This window comes from Ananas comosus, linkage group 4 (genome assembly GCF_001540865.1).
Source record: "Ananas comosus cultivar F153 linkage group 4, ASM154086v1, whole genome shotgun sequence".
NCBI lineage: Eukaryota > Viridiplantae > Streptophyta > Magnoliopsida > Poales > Bromeliaceae > Ananas > Ananas comosus.
Genome location: NC_033624.1, coordinates 11,157,812 through 11,182,296, shown reverse-complemented (window position 1 = coordinate 11,182,296; position 24,485 = coordinate 11,157,812). Strand labels below are relative to the sequence as shown.

The 24,485-nt window shown below is 36.7% G+C and overlaps 1 protein-coding gene across 1 annotated transcript; it reads right to left on the bottom strand.

Moving 5' to 3' along the window:
* On the bottom strand, positions 14,315 to 23,862 carry LOC109708956. The gene is made up of 4 exons (XM_020230931.1): positions 23,603 to 23,862; positions 15,809 to 16,424; positions 15,447 to 15,723; positions 14,315 to 14,600 (listed from the first exon to the last, which is right to left on the bottom strand). The coding sequence occupies exons 1-4, from the start codon at positions 23,760 to 23,762 to the stop codon at positions 14,559 to 14,561; spliced, it is 1,095 nt and encodes a 364-aa protein (XP_020086520.1). The 5' UTR covers positions 23,763 to 23,862; the 3' UTR covers positions 14,315 to 14,558.

The following is a 24,485-nucleotide window of genomic DNA, read 5'->3' as shown; positions in this document are numbered from 1 at the left end:
AAAACATGCAAGAATTATCTAAACTGTAAACCATTTTGAATCGATTCCTTAACTCTTTATAATTTCAATTTAACTACTCAACCTTTAATTTGTTTGATTTGAGCAGTCGACAACACTTTAATCTAAAAATTTAAGCTACCTACTTTAATTCATTTATAGTTGCCAAAATTGCATAAAATATATTAACTAAATCTGTAAAAACATACAAAATTTATTTGAACTATAAACCATTTTGAATCGTTTACTCAACCTTTCATAATTTTGATTTTACTACCCATCGATCCTTTTAATTTGTTTGACATGAGTTAATTAACAACATTTTAACGTAAAAATTAAAGCTATCACTTACTTTAATGAATTTTAGTTGTGAGAATTGCATGAAATTTTACTAATTAAATTTGTAAAGATAAATAACGCATTTCAACTTTAAAATTAAAGTATCGTTGTTTAATTTAGATCAAATAAGTTGAATGGTTGGACGGTAAATAAAATGTTTGAAAGATTAGACGGCGAATTCAAACCGGCCTATAATTTAGATAGGGTTCAATTTCATTGGTGCCCCTTTAAACTTCAAAAATATCATAGATGCCTCTATAAATTTGATTATATCATAAATACCCCTACACAAGCTTACATCTTTCAAATATACTCTTATCATTACTTTCCATCCTTTATAGAATGTTAAAATATTTAGATTATCATAAATGTGGTCGAAATGTTTATTTTGCCCTTAACTTCTAAAATCTTTTACAAAAATATTTTAACATGATAACATTTATCTTAAAATATTAAAATAAAGAGTAAAATACATTATTTTACTACTGTATGGTTTGTGAAATAAGATACTTTACATCATTTATTTTGAAATTCGAGATGTTAAAGCACAAAAATTTATGCTAGTTCAAATAACTTAGTTCATATCATGCATATATATTTAAGTTATATTTTGAATATACTGTTTAACCTTATTTTAATGAGTTAAGTTGATACTTTAAACAATTTTTTGCTTAATTTTTTGCTTAATTTTTTTTATTTTTTAGCTTAACTTGTCAGGGTTATATATATATATATATATTGACAAAAACTTATCTCCAAATGTAGGTTATTTATAAATTTAATGGGATGTTTATAAAGTTATAACTGATTTTATAGCCAATTGAATATTTTAAGATGGTAATGACAACAGGGGTAAAGTTGAAATTTTATTTGTCGTTTATTCAAAATTGATGATAAATTAATGTAAAGGTTATTTTTAAAAATTTCTCTCTTTTGGAAGATTATTTATGATATTTTAATTTTTATAAGGGCATTTACGATATTAGACTTATTTGGAATGGTGGTGAAGAAATTTTTCCATTCAGATATGTACTATATTTTTTTGGGTAAACTTCATATACCATTCAGATATGCTCAAGCTCTGCACTGCCTTCATGCTCAACGTATCTGCCACCATATTCGCCTTGTCGGGATGATATTAAATACTAACATTATAGTCCTTCAATAACTCCAACCACCGGCGTTGTCTCAAATTCAACTCCCTTTGGGTGAGCAGATATTTGAGAATTTTATGATCGGTAAAAACCTCACAATGCTCGCCATACAAATAATGCCGCCACAACTTCGAAGCAAAGACTACCGTGGCAAGCTCCGAGTCATGTGTACGGTAATTCTTCTCGTAATCCTTCAATTACCGTGAAGTATAAACAATTACCCTACCATACTGCATAAGCACACTGCCCAAATCACTGTGCGATGCATCACTGTAGATCACAAATCCTTACCCCATCACTGGAAGGGCAAGGATAGGAGTTGACATCAACCCCTGTCTCAACTCATCAAAACCTCTCTGACAGTCCTCACTCCAGATGAACCTAATCCCCTTTCAAGTCAATCGAGTGAGGGGTGTGAAAAGCTTCGCAAAGCCTTCCACAAACCGACGGTAATATCCTATTAGTCTCAGGAAACTCCTCACCTCAGTCACCGTCGTCAGTCTGGGCCAATCCTGAATAGCATCAATCTTCTTTGAGTCCACTGCCACTCCAACTGCAGAAATCATATGGCCTAAAAAAGCAATCTCCCGTAACCAGAACTCGCACTTCTTCAACTTGATATACAACTTCTTCTCTCGCAGAAGCTGTAGCACAATCCTCAAGTACTCCTCATGCTCGGTATCACTCTGGGTGTATATCAAGATATCATTAATGAAGATTACCACAAATCTATCTAAGAACGGCTTGAACACTCTGTTCATCAAATCCATGAATGCGGCAGGGGCATTCGTCAATCCAAAAGGCATCACTGTAAACTCATAATGTCCGTACCGAATCCGAAAAGCCGTCTTGGGAACATCCTCGGCTCTCACCCTCAGCTGGTGGTAACCTGACTGGAGATCAATCTTTGAGAAGATGCAAGATCCTTACAGTTGATCAAACAGATCATCAATACGTGGCAAAGGATACTTGTTCTTGATGGTCATATTATTCAGCTCCCGGTAATCCACACACAACCTAAGTAAACCATCCTTCTTCTTTACAAATAACATCGGTGCTCCCCAAGGCGACACACTGGGTCTAACATACCCCTTATCCATCAGATCCTGAAGGTGCACCTTTAGCTCTCTCAGCTCTGCCGGTGCCATCCGGTAAGGTACCTTCGAGATTGGTGCAGTTTCAGGAACTATATCAATCACAAACTCAATCTCCCTCTTCGGCGGCATCGTCGTCAATTCCAGGGGAAACACATCCGGAAACTCGCGGACTACAGGGATATCCTCGAGTCCCGGCGCCGCCGTAGGCACCTCTACAACCGTCGCCAGAAAAGCGATGCATCCTCTACTCATCAGCTGTCGAGCCCTCGCCTACAAAATCTAAGTAGCAAACAGCGTACTCCGGCAGCCTCTAAAAGTGAACTCTCCCGGCTTGGTTCGCGGAACGTCACAATCCTCGCTCCACAATCGATAGTAGCATAGTACCGCGCCAGCCAATCCATGCCGAGCATAACGTCAAAGTCTTGCAGCTACCCTAAAACCAACAGGTCTGCGGGCATGATCCACGAATCTAACTGCACAGGACATGACCAACAACACTTTGCAACCTGTAAAACATGGTCGGGGATCTGCACCTCTCGTGCCTGTGACAATGACCCTAACTCTAGACAATGCAGCAATGCAAATACTCGGCTAACAAAAGAATATGACGCACAGGTATCACCTAATGCACAAACTTAAATACCAGAAATCAAAATGATATCTGCCATCACTCGATCTGCGGCCGCGAAATCCTTGATCGGCACTTCATACATGCCACCACTTGATGCCCACCTTCGCTGCTCACTCAGCTGTAGTACTGCAACTTCATCCGCCTGTCTGTAGCTCGGCAGTGCTTCAAAAGCCTGCTGGGGTGCCGGCGGTGCTGACGCCGTCGATGGTGCTGGGGATGTTGCTCGGGGACAAGCTGCCCTCATATGCCTGGCTGTCCACATCCATAGCATCGGCCCTCTCGCTGCTCACACTTTTGAGGCCAGTGTGGTCCTCCACAAATCACACATTGCGGTGACCCCTGTGACTGCCTCTCCTGACGAGGTCTTCCAGAATGCTAACGCCCCGAAGACCCACAATCCTGAGAGCGTGATCGTGGAGGTCTCGGCGGAAGCCTGCTGCTCGACTGTCCTCCGTCGTCTGGAGCCAGGCATTTCCTGTCCTGGCCCTACTCCTATATCTGTGTCAACTCACGGATCAATGCATCACCTCTCTTCCAAAATGTCTGCTACACATATGCTCTTGGATCAACACCCGACCGCTGAGTAACAATCTCGCACATCCTCTGCAAAAACACACTCTGCTGCCTGATTACCTCAGTCAGGGCAGTCAACTGCTCTCTCAGATCCAGCGGTGCACTCGGCCCTGCCTGCTCCGACATCTTGAGTGGTGCGGCACGATCCCGGATCGGCGGTCGACCTCGACATCGGTACATAGCTGCCACAAAAAAAAATGAGGGTCAGATAAAACACAAACACTCTCGACCCAATCAAACGAAAGTCTAGAAGGCGGTCCCTGTTTCTCCTCAAAATTATGTCGTCTGCAGCCAACATAATTTTTCTGGACCAAAACAGACACTCTTTCAATCACTCACTCTACTCTAGGAGGAGTTAAAACTATTCGATTATTGATTTTCGCGATAAATCACGCCTCTCGCGTCTTGCCTTCCTAAGGTTTGCCGAACTTAGGGTTCCTAGGTCCCAACGACCTAATACTAAGCTCTAATACCAACTTAATCTGTCACGCCCTGGATTACTCGTTTTCCGGGCACGCCGACAAATTCGCCGTATACAAAAAAAATTTTCCTGTATACGAAGCGATAGCTGTACCTGTAAACATACAATACTACAACCAGTAGTATAGAGCTGCTAAAAGAAATGAAATATATATAAAAACCAAAGTCCACTATACATACATACATCCAGGTATACAAAACGCTCGCTCCAGCGAAATACAACCAAATTATGTATATGAACTCAAAAACTACAACTACCTGTAGCTGATATTCCTCTAGCTCTACAACTCGTCAGGAAGGGCTCTAACTCACAACACCCTTTTCACGATCAGACTTAGCAGCAGCAGCCGAAGAAGAAGGCTCTACAAAAGATTCCAACAACTGGGCGTGAGAATTACTGCAAAAAGAAGTAGTCCTCAGTGGATACCGCTACCGACCTCAACGGCTCACCCACTAAGTCTACAGATGTAAACAAGTATAGTAAGAAAGTTGAAATAAATCTACAGATATTTGTACCTATACTATCTCAGTCTAACACCAACTATATGTAGAAAAAGTAAATCCTGATCCAATCTCGCTAGGGACTGTGAACACACTCGTCCCGCCTGTCGAAGCGAACCCGTATACTACCCCATAAGTAGCCGGTGGAGAAACCTCTCTAAGGACTGTGAATACACCCGTCCCGTCTAATTAGGTTACACCGTAGCTCAAGAGTAACCGATGGAGAACACTCTCTAGAGACTGTGAACACATCTGTCTCGCCTAACTAGGTTACACCGTAGCTCAAGAATAACCGGTGGAGAAAACTCTCTAGAGACTGTGAACACACATGTCTCGCCTAACTAGGCTACACCGTATCTCAAGGGTAGTCGGTCCAAGTAAAAAGGTCCGATAGAACGGTTGTGACTCCACTCACGTCACAACCTCACTGAAGGTAGAGAAAAGTGTCACTAACTATCTCATCCGGGCTGCCCAAACAGACCCACCCAGCCTGTATCCAGCTACGCCGTACACCACCCACGGGGAGGGGTGGCCGGCTCAAGAACTGACCAAATAGAAACTGCGACCTCATTGTAATGAAACCTCATTCCGGAATGGCATTCGTGGGCGCGACCCAAACGAGTTTACAAGTGTCTCTACCAAGTTCATTCAGGCTCTCACAGGCTATAATCAAAGTAGAAGGGTCTAACTGGTCTATCGGCACAATCTAATGCAAAAACAGTAATCTGGGTCCACCGTCAACCCCAACGGCACCCAACAATCCGGAACAGTCTGAACAATACTGTAAAAATAAACTCGGCATTTCATCATGAGCGTAAAATTATTCTACACTATTCTGGGTATCCACCGCCCACAAACTGTGGCGATACAAACAAACTACGGCTCCTAGAGCTAAATCTGATAGTTTGATCAAATGACGGTATAGAAACGTCAGTTTTCTCCTAAGTCAAATTCAAGTCCAATATGCATAATTTAGCTAATTTTTCTAAGCTCCAATTCAAGTTCAAGAACATGCAATTCCAAGAATCGAGCTAAACAACAACTGAAGCTAAAAACAACATGCTGTCGACACATATAGAATTAGGAGGAAACCCGTAGAATCTGGTAAGCATCACTTTAATCCACCTCGAAAACGCATCCAACAACGGCGAGAAGTCGAAAGAAGCGGAACCACACGCTTGCCCGGCCTCCCCACGGCTCAACCACGACGAACGCACGCTCAAACGGCACCGCGGCACAACGTCGACGTCGCTCCGGCTCCACCCGAGGCCACCCCTCCTTGCATACGGCTCCACCTAGAGAGAGAGAGGAGCAGCAACCCAAAACACTCCCTCTCTGCCTCTCTAACACTATATACAAGGTAAGGATAAGGGTGAAGTCCACGAGGCAACAAAAGACCAAAAGGCCCCTCACCTACCCTGGAGTACCGGTACCACTCCAATATTGTACCGGTACCTCGCAACAGAGAGTGCAACCCGAGAGCAGTCTGTGCAAAAAAATATATACATGGTATCGGTACGCCCCTGTGTGGTACCGGTACTAAATGCTGAAATCCTGCGGTTTGTAGATTTTAATGCTAACTTCCTGCTCTCACATCCCCCTGAGTCCAGTTGACATCTATTTCACGCCAACATGACTCGAACTTATCCTGATACTCTTCAGAGATGTCAACAAGTCTCAAATGTTGAACTCCAAGGATACTACAATAATATTTGAAGTTTTTTTTTTTCTTATAGAATATGACATTAAAAAGATTGTTGACAACAAATGAGCCCTCTTGAAACTTCGCGAACTTTTTGGCGAAAGAAACATGTACCTTGCAGAAACTGGGACCATGTAGCATACCATTTTAAGTTTATCTTCAGTTGTAATTTTCTAAAGTGGTCCTTCATTCTGTTGAATGTTGAAACCCACCAGCAGGAAGAAAAATACAAGTTACTGGAATTAGAGATATTTTGGGCTAAACTGCACTCTTGTTGGTTCCCAAACTACTAAGGATTTTGATATTTTGTTCCTCAGAATTTAATTTATTAATTGCACTTTTTAATACGAACTTTCTAAATTAGTTTCACAATCTAATTTAGTTGGTAAAACATTCATGTATAGCTAATGTGAAAGTAAGAATCACTTTCAAATCAGCGACACTAGTATTTAATTAACTAAAATGGATTGTAGGAATTAACTGTAATAATTTACGAAGTTTAAACTAAAAATTATAATAAATTAAAGTTTAAATATCAAAGCGTCATGCGCCTTACAGATTGATATTTTTTAGCCAATAGAGATGCATGATTATTCGCCAATTATTTGTAAGGTAGGGGGAGGGCAAAATGCACTTGGATCTGATTTTCAAAGTCCTCTTTCAGAGAGACATATTTGAAAATATTAGGGCTTTTACAAAGACAGCATATAAAAGTTAAATTTTATAGGGATATATTTATAGTTCACTATATTTACAGGGATCTGTATAAAATTAATTCTTTTTTCATAGAATTTGATGTGAATATGAAAATAGTCTTAGAAAGCGTTTGATTCTCTGAAACATTATTTTAAAAAAAATAATGTTCTGACTGAAAAATTATGTTTTACTTATTATTTGGTTTTTAATAAAAGATAACTTATCTAAAAACATAATTTTTTATTAAACAATAACTTTATATGCTATTGCCAATGATCAGCAAATGTCCCCTTAGTCAACTGAACCTCCAATCAGATCAGATTTGTAATAATGCGTTTGGTATCTTTTGTCCTTATCTATCGTAGAATTGGATTCTCTGGAGAACTAGGACCCTTTTTCAGTTTTTTGTCGTTTATGTTGTTGCAGTTTTTTTTTTTTTTTTTTTGGCTTGTAGATGTGGACCATATAATTATTTTGTAAATTTTTCAAAATATCTGTAATAATTTTTAAATTTTGAATACAAAATATTTGTGCAAATTTCAACATATATGAGCAATATTTAATTTTATACTTTAGTTCTTTCTTAAAACATTTGTACAATTATAAGCGCGAGCTAAAAATATCAAATTTTCGAATAACGATAATAACAATTGTTCTAACTAGTAATTATTATAATTTTATATATTAATAATTGGATTATTAAGATAAGATGTAAGAAATTTAATTTACCTTGATTCTGTTGTCTAAATCCGTGCGCGGGCGCTTTCTTAATGTACATTATTTTCTTTTTTTGTGTGGTTCTTTTTAGATGCTTTGTTCAACTCACATCTTTCACAATATATCTATATATTTGTTTTATATTTAATTTCGTTTGGTATTATTGTCTTTTTCTTATTTTTTGAATACAAATTTAATATAAAATAATATAGGAGGAGATGGTGTATTACCCATAATCCTTACATTCAAAGATTTATTGGACAATATAAAATTAAAAAATGAAAGTAATTTTTTTCTTTTAAGATTTTTGGAAATAAACTATCCTCCATTACTTGGTTACAACAAGCTAACCAATACTAGTAACAAGAGACAAATTATTTTCTAACATATCAAACTATATAAAATTAGTGCTGATAAAAAAAAAATAGTAATAACATTTTTTTGAAGGGGGTAAGAAAATAATAATATTATTATTAGAAGCATGAAGTTTCACGTTTCCAATTCTTAATCAACACTGAGCATACATGAAAGCGAAATTAAGAGCATCTTGTTATACATGAAAAGAAGGTCCACCTCAATTATGTGTATACTAGCGATCCGCCCGCACTTTACCGTGGATCATTTATTTTATATAAATTTAAATTATTCCCTAATGATAATAAAGTGGTATATACTAAGCTATAGTTTGATTCGATATAATTATATTACAGTACAGTTAAAAACACATGTAATTGAAATACAACACTTACAGCCGTACTTATTTTATTTGATTGAATGCAGTTAAAAAAAAAAAAATAGAAAGAAAGAAAAAAGAGTAAGCTAGCTCAATTTAGTTTTTTTTTTTTTTTTTAAGAGAGATACGTTATGTGCTACCCGCTTTGTTTATTTCATTTAGAAATAAACTTAGCTGGAAATGTAAATCAACTAGGATTCGAACTTGGGTCTCGGATACCAACCATCAAATCCTTTGCCACTTACTCTAGGGACGGTCGGTCTAGCTAAATTTAGTTGCTTTGATCCTTTTAAGACTTTATTTTTGGGCATGGAACTCGGCGATGCAGTGCAGTGAGGAGAGATCTGTGCAAAACCCCAAACATATAAAACTTACCTAAACTACGAATTATTTTAGTGAGTTTATTATTTGATTTTTGAAAATTTTGGTTTTACTACAGAATCCTTTAATTTGTTTGATTTGAATCGGTCAATAATATTTTGACTTCAAAATTATATTTATTGTTTATCTTTATAAGTTTAGTTAGTTACTTCATACAATTTTTATAATTATAAATTTTATTAAAAATAAATAATTAGCTTAAATTTTAAAGTCAAAATACTGTTGACTGATTCAAATCAAAAAAAATTGAAAGGCTGGATAGTAAAATCAAAATTTTGAAGATTGGATAGTCAACTCAAAATAATCCATAATTTAAGTGAGTTATGTACATTTTTACCAGTTGATTTCATTACTTGATGTGCTGAACGACTGCTTAACCTTCTCTTTTTTTTTGAGAGAGAGAGAGAGAGAGAGAGAACAGTAGCATACTGTCTGTTTGTTTTTTAAAAAAAAATGAACTTAGCTTAAAAATAAAATAATTATGCTTCAAACTTAAAATCTCAAATATCAATGATACCTAAAAATAAAATAATTACGCCACCATAGCATCTAAGCACTGACACAGATGCTATGGTGGCCCTCACTGCTGTGCTAGTAATGCACCCCGGCCACCATGCCCCTAAATGGAAGACTCGGTCTTATAAAAATAATAAATAAATAAATAAACAATAAATAAATAAATAAATAAAATCTAAAAGTACTTTTGGAATTTGTTAGGCTTTCAAAATATGAAAGTGAATAATTTTAGCCACAAAGTTCCTAAACTAGGTCTATTAATGTAAAAATAAGATAAAAATTTACATTGTCAAAAGTGCTGAGAGAAGTTTTTTAAAATTTAGCCAACAAATAAAATCCCTGTAGGAGATTTTAGTATCTTGTCTCAATCTTCTAGCTAGGGCAGCGTTTGATTAGGGGATAGGGATAGGAATAGGCCCTTATCCCCCCTTTATACCCAAACGCTAATTTTTTACCCGAGAATAGTAGTTCTCGGTTATCCCCACCAACACCTTCATTTTTTATATAAAATTATCTATAATTGTTCTCATTCCCGGGAATAACCCAATTTTCATCCAAACAATATTTTTCTTATCCCCATACTTGTACCTATTCCTGTAATAACTAGCTCTTGCTTATACCCGAGAGTTTTCCACCCAATGACCTAATAGTGCAGCAGTTTTTATGGAAACTTTCTTTTCAACATCTTGGTTTGTTCGATTCAAGATCAAAGTGCCCGTTGGCACGGACTGTATCCACTGTGTCGTATTATGCCAGCAAAATAACGGCACGATACAGCTCCCATGTCGATGACATAACTCAAAACCCTCTATTTTTTAAATTAGTAAGTAATTTTTTTAATAAAATTCAAAAAATTTGATAAAAATACATAATAAATAATTAACATATTTTGTTGCTAAAAAAAATAAATATTTCATGTCATTACGTATTGGCATACACATATTTTTGTGACCGACAAGTATCGGCACTGCCTAATACGCACCGTACTGTACTATGTCAGCAAATTTTCAGCATAATCTTGTGCCATGACACTTAAATTCTTGGTTCAACCATACGTGTGCTTTCTATTTCTGCTACTTTGTCAACTGGAAAAACTATAAATTAGTTTCATTCATTAAACAATTTAATAATTAAGGACTCACTTGGTGTAGCTGCTCTTCTTCTCCTTTTTTTTTTTTTTGTAAGCACTCATTTTATGTAATTTGATATGCTAGCCAAAAAAAAAAAAAAAAAAAAAAAAAACTCTTTGAGTGTCGTGATTGATTAGCTAAGAATATATAATGATTAAGTGATGAATGATAATTTATTTGAAAAACATAATGAAGCTAACAAAAGTTGCTACCTCATAAGCCTTGCAAACAATTTGTTTGTAGTGTTCCTGAGGTTTGGATAGAATTGGCTACAGTGTTAGTGACTGGTCGACATACCTGAAGAGTGTCGGACTGAGTCAGAGTCAATTCTGCAAGAAATGGATGCAGAAATAGACTCGACGCACTCAAATAGGCAAAACTGGAGTTTTGCCGGATTCGGGCGCCCAAAATAGGTTTTAGGTCGCCCAGAACTTGAGTGCAGAACTGAGCAGAACTGGAAGCCAATTCGGATCCTGATTTCGAGCGCCCGGATGTTGGTCTGAAAGTTCACCTCGTGCGTATCGGTTGCGCTAACACGTGGCTGGTGGTAGGTGAGATCCGTCGGGGCCAGATATGGGCACAGCACACCGTGGGCAGAGGAACCGATGGGGAACATTTGTGCAACCTGGATGTTTTGGACGCCCAGAAAGGGGTTCTGGGCGCCCGAAAGCGGCCTTTTCTGCTGAGTGACCAGGTAAGCAGCTTGTGTTCCTGGGCTTTTTGGACCGCTCTAATACTCTATAAATAGGTGGTATTCGACCATAGTGAGCTCTTTTCACCTGTTCTTCCAGTGAAACCTCATTTTGCATCCAAACCCCTCTAATTTCTCCAAATTTGCTCCAACTCTACAATTCCAAGCTTGAGGATTGCCGATTCTGTAGATTTCCAGCAACGACCTTCGGCGTTTTGAATCGTGTACAACGTAGGGAGGTCGGATTGCAGTGAAACTTGGTTTGTTGGATTCTAGACTTCAAGAAGAATCCGTGGAGCTCAATTTGATAGATTTTGGTTAAAGTTAGTATGGTCGAGTTCCTGTTTTTCTGGACGACTGTCACATTGAAGCTGATTTTGAGCTTTTTGGTTGTTCTTCAATGCGATTCTTAGAAGGAGCAGGATTTTGGACCTGAGACTGATACTCCATCTTTGTTCACTGGATTTGGGACTTGTCTCACCTGAATTGGGGATTATTAGGTGAGTTTTGACATTGGAGTTGAAATAAATTAAACTTAAGTGCTGGAATTATGTGAATTGATGAATTTTGATGGATTTTGGTGTTAAATCTTCGAGATGATTGATTGCTGGTTGTGAGGGTGTTCGGTTGAGATTCCCAGCATTCCAAGACCTCCTCGCTGTTGTGGAGTTGCGCGAGAGGTGGGTTAATCATCGATTTTTACTCCTAAGTATCGCATAGTAGACATGTATAGTTTCAGCTTTTGTATATATTGTGTTAGCTTGAATTCATGGATTAGTATATTAAATGAAATCTGAATTTGAAGCATACTGTAGTAATTTAGATAAATTATACATGTTGGACTTGGAAATTGACTTAGGAGAAAATCAGCGATTCTACCCCGTCATATACTTAAACTACGTGATTTAACTCTAGGAGTCGTGGTTGTTTGTATCACTGCTGTTTCGGAGCAGTGGATACCCAGGATAGTTTAGAATGTACTTACGCTCATGCTGAGATGCTGAGCTTATTTTTACAGCGGTGTTTAAGCTGTTTCAGACTGTCGGTTGCCGTCGTGGTTGATGGTAAACCTAAATTGCTGTTTTTGCATCAGATTGTGCCGAGGACACGTGAGTTGGGTTGTCAGACCTGTTAGACCATGTTTGCTTGATTATAGCCTGTGAGAGCTTGATTGAACTCGGCAGAGACACGCTTGCATACTCTGTTGGGTAGCGCCCACGAATGCCACTCCGGAGTCGGGCTTTGTGCGTTTGCGTTGGTGTCGTTGTGCCCTGGTTGGACTTACTCTCTACGGATTGTTTAGTGTGGAGGTAGCTGTATAGTTTCGACAGGCGGAACGAGTGTGCTCACAGTCCCTGTGACGGGTATGTTTACAGTCCCTAGTGAGTTTGGGTCTGAACTTGTTTTACTCTACAGATAGTAGTATCGAATCATGATAGTATAGTGGCATGTAGCTGTAGATTTGTTCCAGCTTTCCTTTCTATCATTGAGCATTCATCTGTAGACTTAGTAGGTGTGAGGACGGTACCCACTGAGGACTACTTTTGCAGTAGTTCTCACGCCCAGTGTTACCCCTATTTTTGTAGAGCCATCGTCTTCTGCTGCTGCTGCTGCTGTTTCTGATCGTGGCAAGGGCGTTGCGAATTAGAGCCCTTCCAGATGAGTCGCAAAGCTAGAGTAGTACCAGCTACAGGTAGTTGTAGTTTTTGGTCCTTTACATATAGATGTTGCATCTCGCCAGAGCGAGTATTTATATATCCAGGATGATATATATGTATTGAACCACTATTTTTATATATGATTTAGCTTTCTAGCAGCTCTATACTACTGTTTGTAGCATTGTTTGATTACAGATACTTTTACTGTTTCGCTTCGTATACAGGAAAAATTTCTATGTATACAGCAGGTCTGTTAGCGTGTTCGGAAAAACGAATAATCTGAAGCGTGACATTGTTAGTCCCCTCCTATACTATTTTACCAAATAATTCTATTCATGAAAAAATAAAGAAAACAACAATAATACCAAATAAGGCCTAAAAGTAGTGCTAAAGATGAAAAGAAAAGCGGGATCAAATAAGCCCTTTTCTTTTAGGATAAATTGCATTTTTGGTCCTCAAACTATGAGTTTGGTGATACTTCGATCCTAAAAGTTTGGTGATACTTCGATCCTAAAACTTTAATTTGTTATAATTTTTTACTTGAACTTTCAGAATTATTACGATCAAATCCTATAATCCCATTAATTGATTGAACATTAATATATCACTAATATTGAAGTAATGTAATAGTACTGTAATTGATGATAAGCTAACAATTAAAATGCTATACCACTCTTACATCAACGGTGCGCTAAAATTTAGTTAATTAAATTGAATAGTGAGACTTATTTGCAATAATTCTAAAAATATAAATAAAAAATCACAACAAATTAAAGTTTGAGAACAGCTAAAATGTCCTGCCTCATAGTTTGAGGACCAAATGTGCAATTTACTCTTTTCTTTTATATATAGTATGAGACTAGAGCAAACAAGCACTGCCCCTCCTGAAGTCATTTCACAGCAGCATATACAACTCCTTAACAAGATCACAACAATGTGCCTGACAAGTAAGAACTTACAGAACAATGCCATTCACCAAACTCATTATAGTCACTAACCATTGCTAGTTGGTCTCCAATCATTCTAAAAGAAAATTCTTCACTCTCTTTGTTGTTTTTTTTTTTCTCTATTTGGGGTTTTCGAAGGCCTACAGGACCATCTTTATTATCATACATAGCATTTTAGGAGTAATATAAGGGCAAGTGACTACCACAAGTACATTTGTTCTAAGCATCTTACTAAACAAAATGAATCTAGCAAACCAGAAGAGAATTTTAATTATATATCGACTAGTGATTTCACAGATAGAAACGCACAATCATCATAGTTGGCCCAGAGTGGTGCTACAAGCATTCAGTTGTTTTTTTATTAGAGGAAATTAAATGAGAGAAAAGAATCTACTTCACACCAAACAAGGATAAGGAAGTCATGTCTTTCATGTACTAACGAGTTTCAACATAGAATAGTGTACAAGAGCAAACTAGCATAATATGTTAAGCATTTTTAGTTTAGGTAATTGCTACAATCAAAAGAATACATATGAGTATATCATTCTCAGTTTCTCTACTTTACCATAGCTTAGGCAACATAAAAACTGATGAACAATCTGCACCCTCCAACTTCTAGCTGTTGTGCGAATGATCAAAGCTTTGGTAGGATGGAACCTGCACAAACACCAGTGTTAAATGGCATCCCCAGATTGCTAGCCATCACTATGCCCGAAACTACTTACGTGCAGCAAGAAAAAAAAAAAAAAAAAAAAAACTAAGATTTATAAATGGAACTCCATTTCTGAGGTTTTTTTTCAAACCTCAACTCCATAGAACATGAGTAATGCTGCAAGGTAACAGCCTTCCCACAAAACAAATTTCAATCAATTTAAAATAAGATTTACTAAGTGAAAATTCACAAGGAAACAACGAATTACTTATCATCGAGCATTTGAGTATGAAAGCACGGGATCATGCCGAGAACTTGCTGGCTTAGTATGGCACGGTGTCCCGACATACCGATGTGCGTCGGCCACAAAAATACATGTGTCGACACACTACAACATGAAATATTTACTTTCTTTGGCATCTATATATTTCAATTGCTCATTATATATATTAATCAAATCTTTTGCACTTTATTAAGATAACTATTTGCTAATTTCAAAAGAAAAGAGGATGTTGAGCCATGCCATTAGCATGAAGGTCATATCACGCCGATAAGTTATTGGCATGGTATGGCACGGCGCGTGCCAATAGGCACTTAAAATCTTGCTTATCATATGAGGACGGATATAGTGATTTGATAGTAGGTGAAGAAAATATAACTTAAACATTGCTATAATTTGATTCCAAAAGTTCTCCTTCGAGACCAAGATTGCCTAAACTGGGGTGGCCAGAAGGAAAAACCGAGTTCTTCCGTATTTGCACAACCAAGAAAATGGAACGCCAAGGAAGAAAATCAAGAGCTAAGTCAAAAACCCAGAAGACACTAGTCAGATCGGAAGACAATTTACTAACCTGAACAATGGCTTGTCTAGGATGGTAATAGCAGTTTGTGTACATCATAGTAGACGAAGGCCACTGCTGGTATGCAGCTCCACTGAATGATTGTTGATACCCAACGGCAGGCAAGGCATTCATAGTTGAATCTGCCATACCACAGTTGAAAGAGGTTTGGTTTCCTGGGAAGTTGCCAAACTGCAGAAAACTCCCATCATATTGCAAAAGTGGAGGGTGAAGGGCACCAAAAGCCCCTATATAGAAGTTAGGGTTGGGAGCAAGACCCTGAAAATACCTATAAAAGTTCAGAAATGGTTATTGCGTCAGTTAATCGACAGAAACATATTGTAATGCAACTATTGAAATAACAAAAGTAATACCTTCCATAACTCCTATCATAATCCGGGTCATTGCGATCCTTTTCCCTGTCCCTGAAAATGGCAATTCTAGAGGGACAATCATTTATGGTTATCTTATCATGTTCTTCAACCAAGGGCCTGAAATTAACTGATTCTTCTCTTTCTAAAGACAAGTTTCTTCCAACAGCTGTAGCTGAAGGCAATGGAATCTCAGGGTCAGTAACACTAGTACCACTGAATATACGGGCCCGTGCTTTATCATACTCCTCCTTTCTCTCTTCAACAGTTTTCAATAGATTTTTCTTGGTTTCTAAAACATTTGCGTCACTTTGGGAAACTTTATTAGGTCTTTGACGAATAGCAATCCTAAACTTTTCTCTCGTCTCGGTGTCATTCACCTTACAAGGGATTTCTGATAAAGAGATAGATCGAATTTTGCTTACAGATGTTTTTCTTGCAATTATTCTGCTACTTGAACCGTCTAGTATGCTATCTGCTACAGTAGTCTCTAAACCATAATGTTGGGCAATACGATGAGCAGCACACCGAAGGTATGATGTAGGGAAGTGCTGGAATTCAAATTCCTGGAGATTAGGGTTCTGCATGAACTTCTGTATATCCAACTCCATCCGCAGAACTACATTGTGGAGTCAATAGAAGAAGCAATTACTTCAAAGCAAAACAAACTCACAAGCCAAATTTACTCTTTAAATCTTTTAGACGGTTATTTATTCCAATGCATACATTTGAAAATAATTTGCTTCAAGATTCAACGTATAAATAAAATGGCCTAATTCCAGCCCACCGGCTCTCAACTCACCTAACATGTCTCACAAAGAGTAAGAGGACTTTTGGACTATTAATTAAGGTTAAGAAAAGAAAAAGGATAAGAAATCAGAATTTTTAACCACATATAAGGGAGAAAAGAGGAATTAACTTGTTTTTCTTGAATTATTCTATCAGGATTCGATGACAGGTTTCTATAAAAAAAGAGAAAAAAAAAGGAGAAACAGCAAATCTATAGGATCTCAGCTCACAAAGAAGAAACACGACAGCAAAGCATCTAATCAAGTAAGTCAATAATGACATCTTTCCACAAGTCTCAACAAGCCAGCTCTCTTTGACAGCGACAAACCTGATAAATCCTTATGTTAGGACCTTTAATAATTTAAAACCCAAATAAACAGTGTTTCATAAAGCTCAGTCTTGTAAGGTTGAAGTAGTATGCTGTACGCTACAACAATATATCACAATAAGATGAAGAATAATTTGAACACATATCAAATACATGTAATATTTATATAATAGTATATACATATGTAATAGTGCTAACAGTTCATTTTTCAAATCTCAACATTGGCATGGGCAATTTCCTTAAAGAAAACAAAACGATATTGACGTGGGCAAGCATGGTCAGCATTTGTTCATATGAAACACCAGAACTGTGTGGTTTAGAAACGATTCCAGCTTGATCTTTTCTCACATGGAAATATTTGAGTTGTTTGAGAATATCAGGCTAACAGATTAGACTCAGTATGTGACTGAAAAAAAGCTGGAAAACAGGCTTGACATTGCATTTGAAATTCATTCTAAGCCAATGCTACCACACCCCAGCTCAATTACGGCACTACTTTACCTAATGTAACAGCGACAAGTATTTCAAAACCATCCTCGGCCTCTCATTCATAAAGATAGATTGATAGAAATATAATGAATTAATCATATCTTCCCTCTTCTTTGGTCAAAACAGCTTTCATGATGAGAGCAAATCATACAATAGAATCCTCTGATCAACCTTGTCTGTAATGACCTAAGGGATCGGTCAAAGAATCAGAAGAAGCAATAATATATACACCATGTAACAAAACCCTTCTTCCTTTTTTTAACAGAATTTAGTTGAAATGACATTGAGACATTTTGGGCTAGCTTCTTTACTTATTCACACTGGACCGAAAATCTTTGACCACTACAGTTCTAATATGGGCACATATCCACCTTAAAAGGAATAGTTGAAAAGGCACGCCACAAGTGCACAACTCAGTGCCTAGACTCACAGAACCAACCTTGGGACCCAAAGGCCTTGGTGTGCACCTCCATCTAGGTGCTTTATGCCAGTCAAACACGCCTATCTAAGATATGGACTTCAACTTTTATAAGTGGAATCAGAATGTTAGTGCAAAGGGGTTGAGAAACCATAGATGCAGGGTATTTAGCTGTTTATATTACAATTAAGAAGCAATTGCTTCTTGTACAGATTGTGTATTAATATACTATAACTATGGAATTGTCTTTACATGATTTCCAATAAGATTATCAAATAAAGGAGTTGCGCAAGTATTTTACGATTAAGAAGCAATTGCTTCTTGCACAGATTGTGTATTAATCTACTCTAACTATAGAATACTATATTGTCACCAGTTACTGCATTTATCCTAGTGATCAACAAACGCGACGACAATCCTTCCAGTGAGTAAGTCTATCCATCTCTTGAACTTGGATTTCCTCTCTTTTCTTACCTTATTCTTTTTATTTATAAATAATATTATAATAAAGGTCGTCACTCTGTTCCTTAATTTCCTGAAAGCTATGTAGGCTTTGAGAAATCCTATATATATATATATATATATATATATATATATATATATATATATATATATATATATATATATATCTTAGTGATTTGTTATAAGGATAATTCAGTTTTATAAATATTACTTTCGTAACCGTACTTATGATTTGTTTATAGTGGTAATATACGACATTTAATGAGTATTTTCTGTCCCTGAAAATTTGTGTAAATGTGCACCTCATCTTGCTTGAGTGAGTACCTTGCACTCTTGCCTCCTAGCTTCAGAAGCCCCTAAGCCTTGGTGTGCCTTGTGACTTTTAAACTAAGCTTAAAAGGTTTTGCAAGAACATAAATAGCTGATCAAAATTAAACCCCCAAAAGGATTCACTTTAAATGAATCTACCTAAATTTGAAACGCAAATTCTGTGTGTCACTACTGCCTATTTAGTTCAAATTAGCCCAACTCATGGCAGGACAAATAGAGCAAAGATCAAGTAACACAACAACACAACTGAGAATTCAGAGTTACTAGAGCCAGATGATTCCAAATTCCCAGGACTACTAAACCATGATGATCTAGGTGTTTGTCCATTCAAAATGTAGTAGTTGAAATCAATAGAAAGATTCCTAGAGCTTTTTTTGACACGGATCATCGTTAGTCCAGCTTAGTTTATGTATAAAGCTCATTTAATTTGAATTAATCAATTTAAAGTGGTGCAAATTTCAGTCCTCCATTCACCAAATTGGATGCACATGGATCATTGTGGTAATCAGTTTACTCAAACAGCCTCATATGAATGGCTGATCTTAAATTATAAGTGATTAAAACACTCTTCTCCAGTGGCCTAAGCGTTCACCAATGTTCTAAATGGTGCATGGCAGGCATGTAGCGGATAGGGGTTTTACAGGGTTCTTTACAGCAGATAGCGGGTAGTGGGCGACATGGCGGACGCTATATGCCCATGGCGGACGCTATATGCCCTTGGTGGATGATATATGCCCATGACAGACTTGATTTTTTAATATTATATATAATCAATTTATTACTACTTTACTAGTCAATCAAGTAGGTAAAAGTAGAATAATAAAACATACGATCTAAAATAGCAATAGTAAAAGGTTCCGACTAAATGAAGATCACAAAAAAATAAAAATTCGATATAGTATTAAAATGCAAATTTAAAGAATAAAGATATAAGTATGTAATTAAACTTCAACATTTCAATTGGCATCATCTTTAAACAAAAATGAGGAGAAAAGAAGTAATAGAAGTAATAGAAGTAATAAAATAGAGAATAAGAAAAACAGAGAAGAAGAAGAAGAAGAACAGTAGCAACAACAGCAACAAAGAAGAAGCAGAAAACCAGAGAAGATGAAAAAGCAGAAGAAATTTAGATGAGGAGAAGAGAGAAGAAGAAAAAAAGTAAAGGAACAAAAAGAAGAAAAAGAAGAAAAGAGAGAAAACTATGAATAGGATCCTTACAACCCAATTAAAAACCAACATTTAACTTGTTGGCACATGGCGGCCACTTTTTTCCCGCTATATGGCGGCCACCATGGCTGGCGACACCCGCAATATCGGCATGCTTTGCTCCAAAACGCCATAGAGATAGCCCGAGCATGCAACGCCATGGTGGCCACCACGGCTGCTATTTAGAACAGTGGCGTTCATAGACAAATGATTGTTTCACATAGTATTAGAGCAGAAGGCTCGGGGTTCACAACCCACTAGGCTCCTAGTTTCTTTGTTTCTTTTAATATCCTCCCATTTGAAGATAAATGGTGGTTTCAGATGCTCCAATTTAAAAGTCAGTAGGTTGTACTCCAGTATACAAGGATCAAATGGGATTTTTCTTTTCAGTAGTCCTAGTTAATTTCAATTTTTCTCGGATAACTTGGAATAGAGAAAAAGAGATTCTTAGTATACAAGGATCAAATGGAATTTTTCTTTTTAGTAGTCCTAGTTAATTTATATTTTGCTCAGATAACTTGGAATAGAGAAATAGAGATTCTCAAACCATTGCACTCGTCAAAAGAAGCCCTAGGCAGTAGAAGTAACCATCTCGAAGAGGAAAAGGTTTTCTATCCTTTGAGACGCATGGAAACAGAGTTTGGTAACAATATAGATGGTTTCCTAGGTGTGGAGCTTCTCTCTCCAACTCTTTTTCTTCCTCCTTTTCTTGATTAAACTTTTACTCGAGTCGACCTAATTTAATCATTTTCTTGCTGCAGTTTCATTGTTGCATGGCTGATTCTTTAGACTCAGTTAATCATAGATATTTTTTATTTCAGCTTATTGAATCTAATTTTTGCAGCAGAAATCTATATGAAACCTGGGAAAACGCCTTATATACTACAGATTTATACTAACAACATCAAAATCCATCATAAAGCTATTTGATTCTTTTGTAATCTACATCAGTAAATCTAATTTACAAAAAGGTAGTAATGGTAAAGTTCATGTCTTGCTAATATCTTCTACCCCGCCTCCCCCCCGCCCCCCCNCCACAAAAAAAAAAAAGCTATGACTTACAAGCATCCTGCATACATCAGGTTGCATCAGTTTGGCATCAATAGAAATTGTATTGTCCGAGTCAAATAATCTACAGATTCATTATTCGTGCATAGGTCTCTTTATCAGGAGATAAAGCTTCATCACTTGTAATGAAGGATCTTATATTGTGAAAGAAACATGTAAAGGATGATTCGCTACTTTTGACATTTGACCTAGAAAATCTCGAATTATAAGAAAACTAAATAGAAACCAAAGATATGTTTAGATAATCTGGCCAAAGCATCAAACAAGATATGCCTGTCAAACCCCTAATAGCAAAAATTCATAAATTTACAAAGCAAATTAACGGCATTTAAAATAAAGAGAAAGATTATGATAGCGATGGAATTGAAGTAAATGATATCGAAGAGCAGCAAGATAGAAAATCTGCCGCACAGTGTGGAACCATACTATGCAATGAAAAGATAAAATAGGAGGAAGTAGAGAATGAAGAAGATAGTAAATTGCTTATCCAAAAACAATTGGGCATGTATTCTCTACCAGATCAAATTGAAGGCATTACGATGGATGTAACAAGTTATCACACCTATTGGATAATATTGGTGCATCATCAGGTCAGAAAGGTTAACCAGTAGATTCATGACAAAAAGATTCACCAAGTGATCTCAAGCATGGGAACAACACATTGGAAGTGAATTTATGGAGATGATAGCTAATGTATAAATATATTTAGTATTTAGACTCCAACAGAAAATAAAATTTTGTCAATTCGAGTTGGCAATATGTCATGTCGAGTGTTGGTCCTTGGGGTCAAAACAGGTTTCTTGTTTATATTCAGAACTATCAAGATAACTCTAATTAAAGGGTAAATTTAAGGGAATAAGGTTTGGGGTATTTTTTTCTCCTGAAAGGAAAACAATTCGAGTAAGAATGCATTGATATTCAATATACAGAAGAAAGTTTTGTTTACCACTATTTTCATAGATTAGTCTCATGCAACTAAGGTGGAGAAAGTTGATTTTAACAGAAAATTCTTATTCAAGGCAAGAAAATTATTTCACTCCATTGTAAATTCTATGCTAGTATGCTTTTCTAAGGAAGTTCTAAATATTTTGTCATTCTATTCCACTGTAAGCAAGCATGAGTGGAGCAAACCAGTTAAAAGAATCTTTGTTTATACAAATGCCTTTGAATTGACCTAAATTTCAGAAAGATATATGTTTTGACCTGACATATGATTCTAGAAATCTTGACAACTTCTCTCAAAGAGGAAATGGAATGGAAAGTGAGAGATGAAGAAACTGCCCCTTTGAAACCTCTTTAAAACTAGATTTTTATTTTAAAAAAAATTACAATAGCTACATTTATTAGTGATTGTTGTAACTTTTGTCATTAAGAAATTGTGTTTTAGCTTAGGTACTCAATAAATAGCCTACGAAGCATCTTAAAACATAGATAAGTAAATGGTGGGATGAAATTATGATTCCTCGGACATATCTGAAAATATCTTTCTTGACCATAGACTCAAGATACAATGACAGCAATGAGAGTTGAGCTGATCTAAGTATTAGCTGCAGTATCTCTTCTCCATGATGTTACCCAGAAGATCGATATGATAGGATACAGGCCCAAATATATATATATATATAGAAGAATATTATCAATAGCACTAAGCTATTGGTGCTATTAGTTTTTTAGCTCTTGGATTGAGAAATGTGTGGATAGGATGATGTGGGCCCCCTAGGGATGAGTGAGTGGTTNAGAACTAGGCTGTATAGAACTAGGCTGGAATACTATCAATAGCATCAAGCTATTGGTGCTATTAGTTTTTTAATCCTTGAATTGAGAAATGTGTGGTTAGGATGATGTGGGCCCCTTAGGGTTGAGTGAGTGGTTGGTTGAATAATATAATCTAACGGGTAAAAATAATCAAAGAGTTAAATCTAACAATGGAAAACTCGATAGCACCAAATCCTTGGTGTTATCGATAGTATCCCGGCCGGGCTCATATATATATATATATATATATATATACACACACCGCCTTTACTCAAGCAGGAACGGAGAGAAGGGGGGCTGGCAGGGGCCATGGCCCCCCTCCCAACTTTGTTTTACATCATTTTTTTCCCAAAAAAACAACTATTAATTACTAATTTTAAATAAATAATATTATAATAAATTTTTCTTTGGCCCCTCCAAAAATTAAATTCGCACCCATGTGCATGATGGATACAAAAGGAACGTGAAATCATAGGTGAGGCAAGTAGAGATTTAACTCATTAAATAAATGCATCAAATGGATGTTGAAGGTGGGGATCAGACCCATGACATTATAAAACGGCAGGAGCTTAGGGTTGGGTTTAGTACCATGTTAGATGTTACCCAACAAAATCGATCTTTTGGGTAACACAGAGCTTGTAATCCAGCTCAAACCTACTATTAAACCAAGTTGCCCTTTACATCAGCGTCATATCAATAACCTAACGGAAATTAACCTCATAAACCTTCACAAATCACCATGAGCAAGCATAACAAGGTCGGAACGGACTCAAACCATCAAATTCGCCTCAAAACACAAATCAGCAAACCCCCAAAGCCCAAATTCCCCAAACATACAAACCAATTCCACCTCCTATGCATCAAACCTTGGTAAATCCCTAATCAGAACAATCAAATGAAACATCTAATCCAACAATTAAGCTACCAAATAAGCTCAAGCACGCAATTTTACCGGTGAGGCGATGGCGAGGGTTCTCGAGGGCCTCGACAAGGAATGGATCCACGGGGTTCAGCCCCATCTCCGTCTCCTCCCCTTTCTCCTCCACCTCCACCTCCTCCGAGCCGTTATCGTGCGCCGGGGCGTAGGGTATTGGGGTCTCCATGGAACCCATCTCGAGATCGAGATCGAGATCGAGAGATAGAGAGAGAGAGAGAGAGAGAGAGAGAGAGAGAGAGAGAGAGGCGAATCCCCTCCCCCTCCTCTCGCCCTTTTCCTTGGCGAAAAGGGATTGAGACGAACACGGTCTCTGGGTTTTATAGTGGGTGAAAATGTATGAAGCCCCCTCAACTATACAATTTTGAAAGAAACTTCCCAACTTTTATTTTTTTGAAATAAAAAAAGTATAGAATTTATCCGAACATTTAAACCGTTTTGATTCAACCACTTAAAAATTTTGCTTTTGATACTCAATCTTCCTATTTATCTGATATAAATCATTTGATGACTCTTTTATATAAATTTTAGTCCCATTATTTACTTTCAAAAATTATAGTTATATAAATTATATAAAATATGCTAATTAGGCTCGTGAAAAATAAATGATGTATTGAAATTTTTAAACTTAGGAGCCATTAAATGACTCGAATCAAATAAATTAAAATGTTAGATAACAAAATTAAAGTTTTAAGGGTTAAGTAGTTGGATCAAAATGGGTCATAAATCAAGTAAACTCCGTACATTTTTATCTTTTCTTGTGAATTAAAAACACTCAACTTTTTAAAAAAAAAATTGAGTGTTCTTAGCCAAGTGAATTAAAAATTTTACCAATTGATTGATAGTTTTATTAGATTTAATAGTTGAAACTATTTCATAGTGAATAATTTTAGATAAATTA

Bases quoted from the DNA above. Each gene is read 5' to 3' on its own strand.
- LOC109708956 (XM_020230931.1), bottom strand. From the start codon at position 23,762: ATGGGTTCCATGGAGACCCCAATACCCTACGCCCCGGCGCACGATAAC. The intron at 15,724-15,808 runs GTATTACTTTTG...GAACTTTTATAG, and splicing joins TATGATAGGAGTTATGGAAG to GTATTTTCAGGGTCTTGCTC. The intron at 14,601-15,446 runs GTTAGTAAATTG...GTGTTTGTGCAG, and splicing joins CTAGACAAGCCATTGTTCAG to GTTCCATCCTACCAAAGCTT.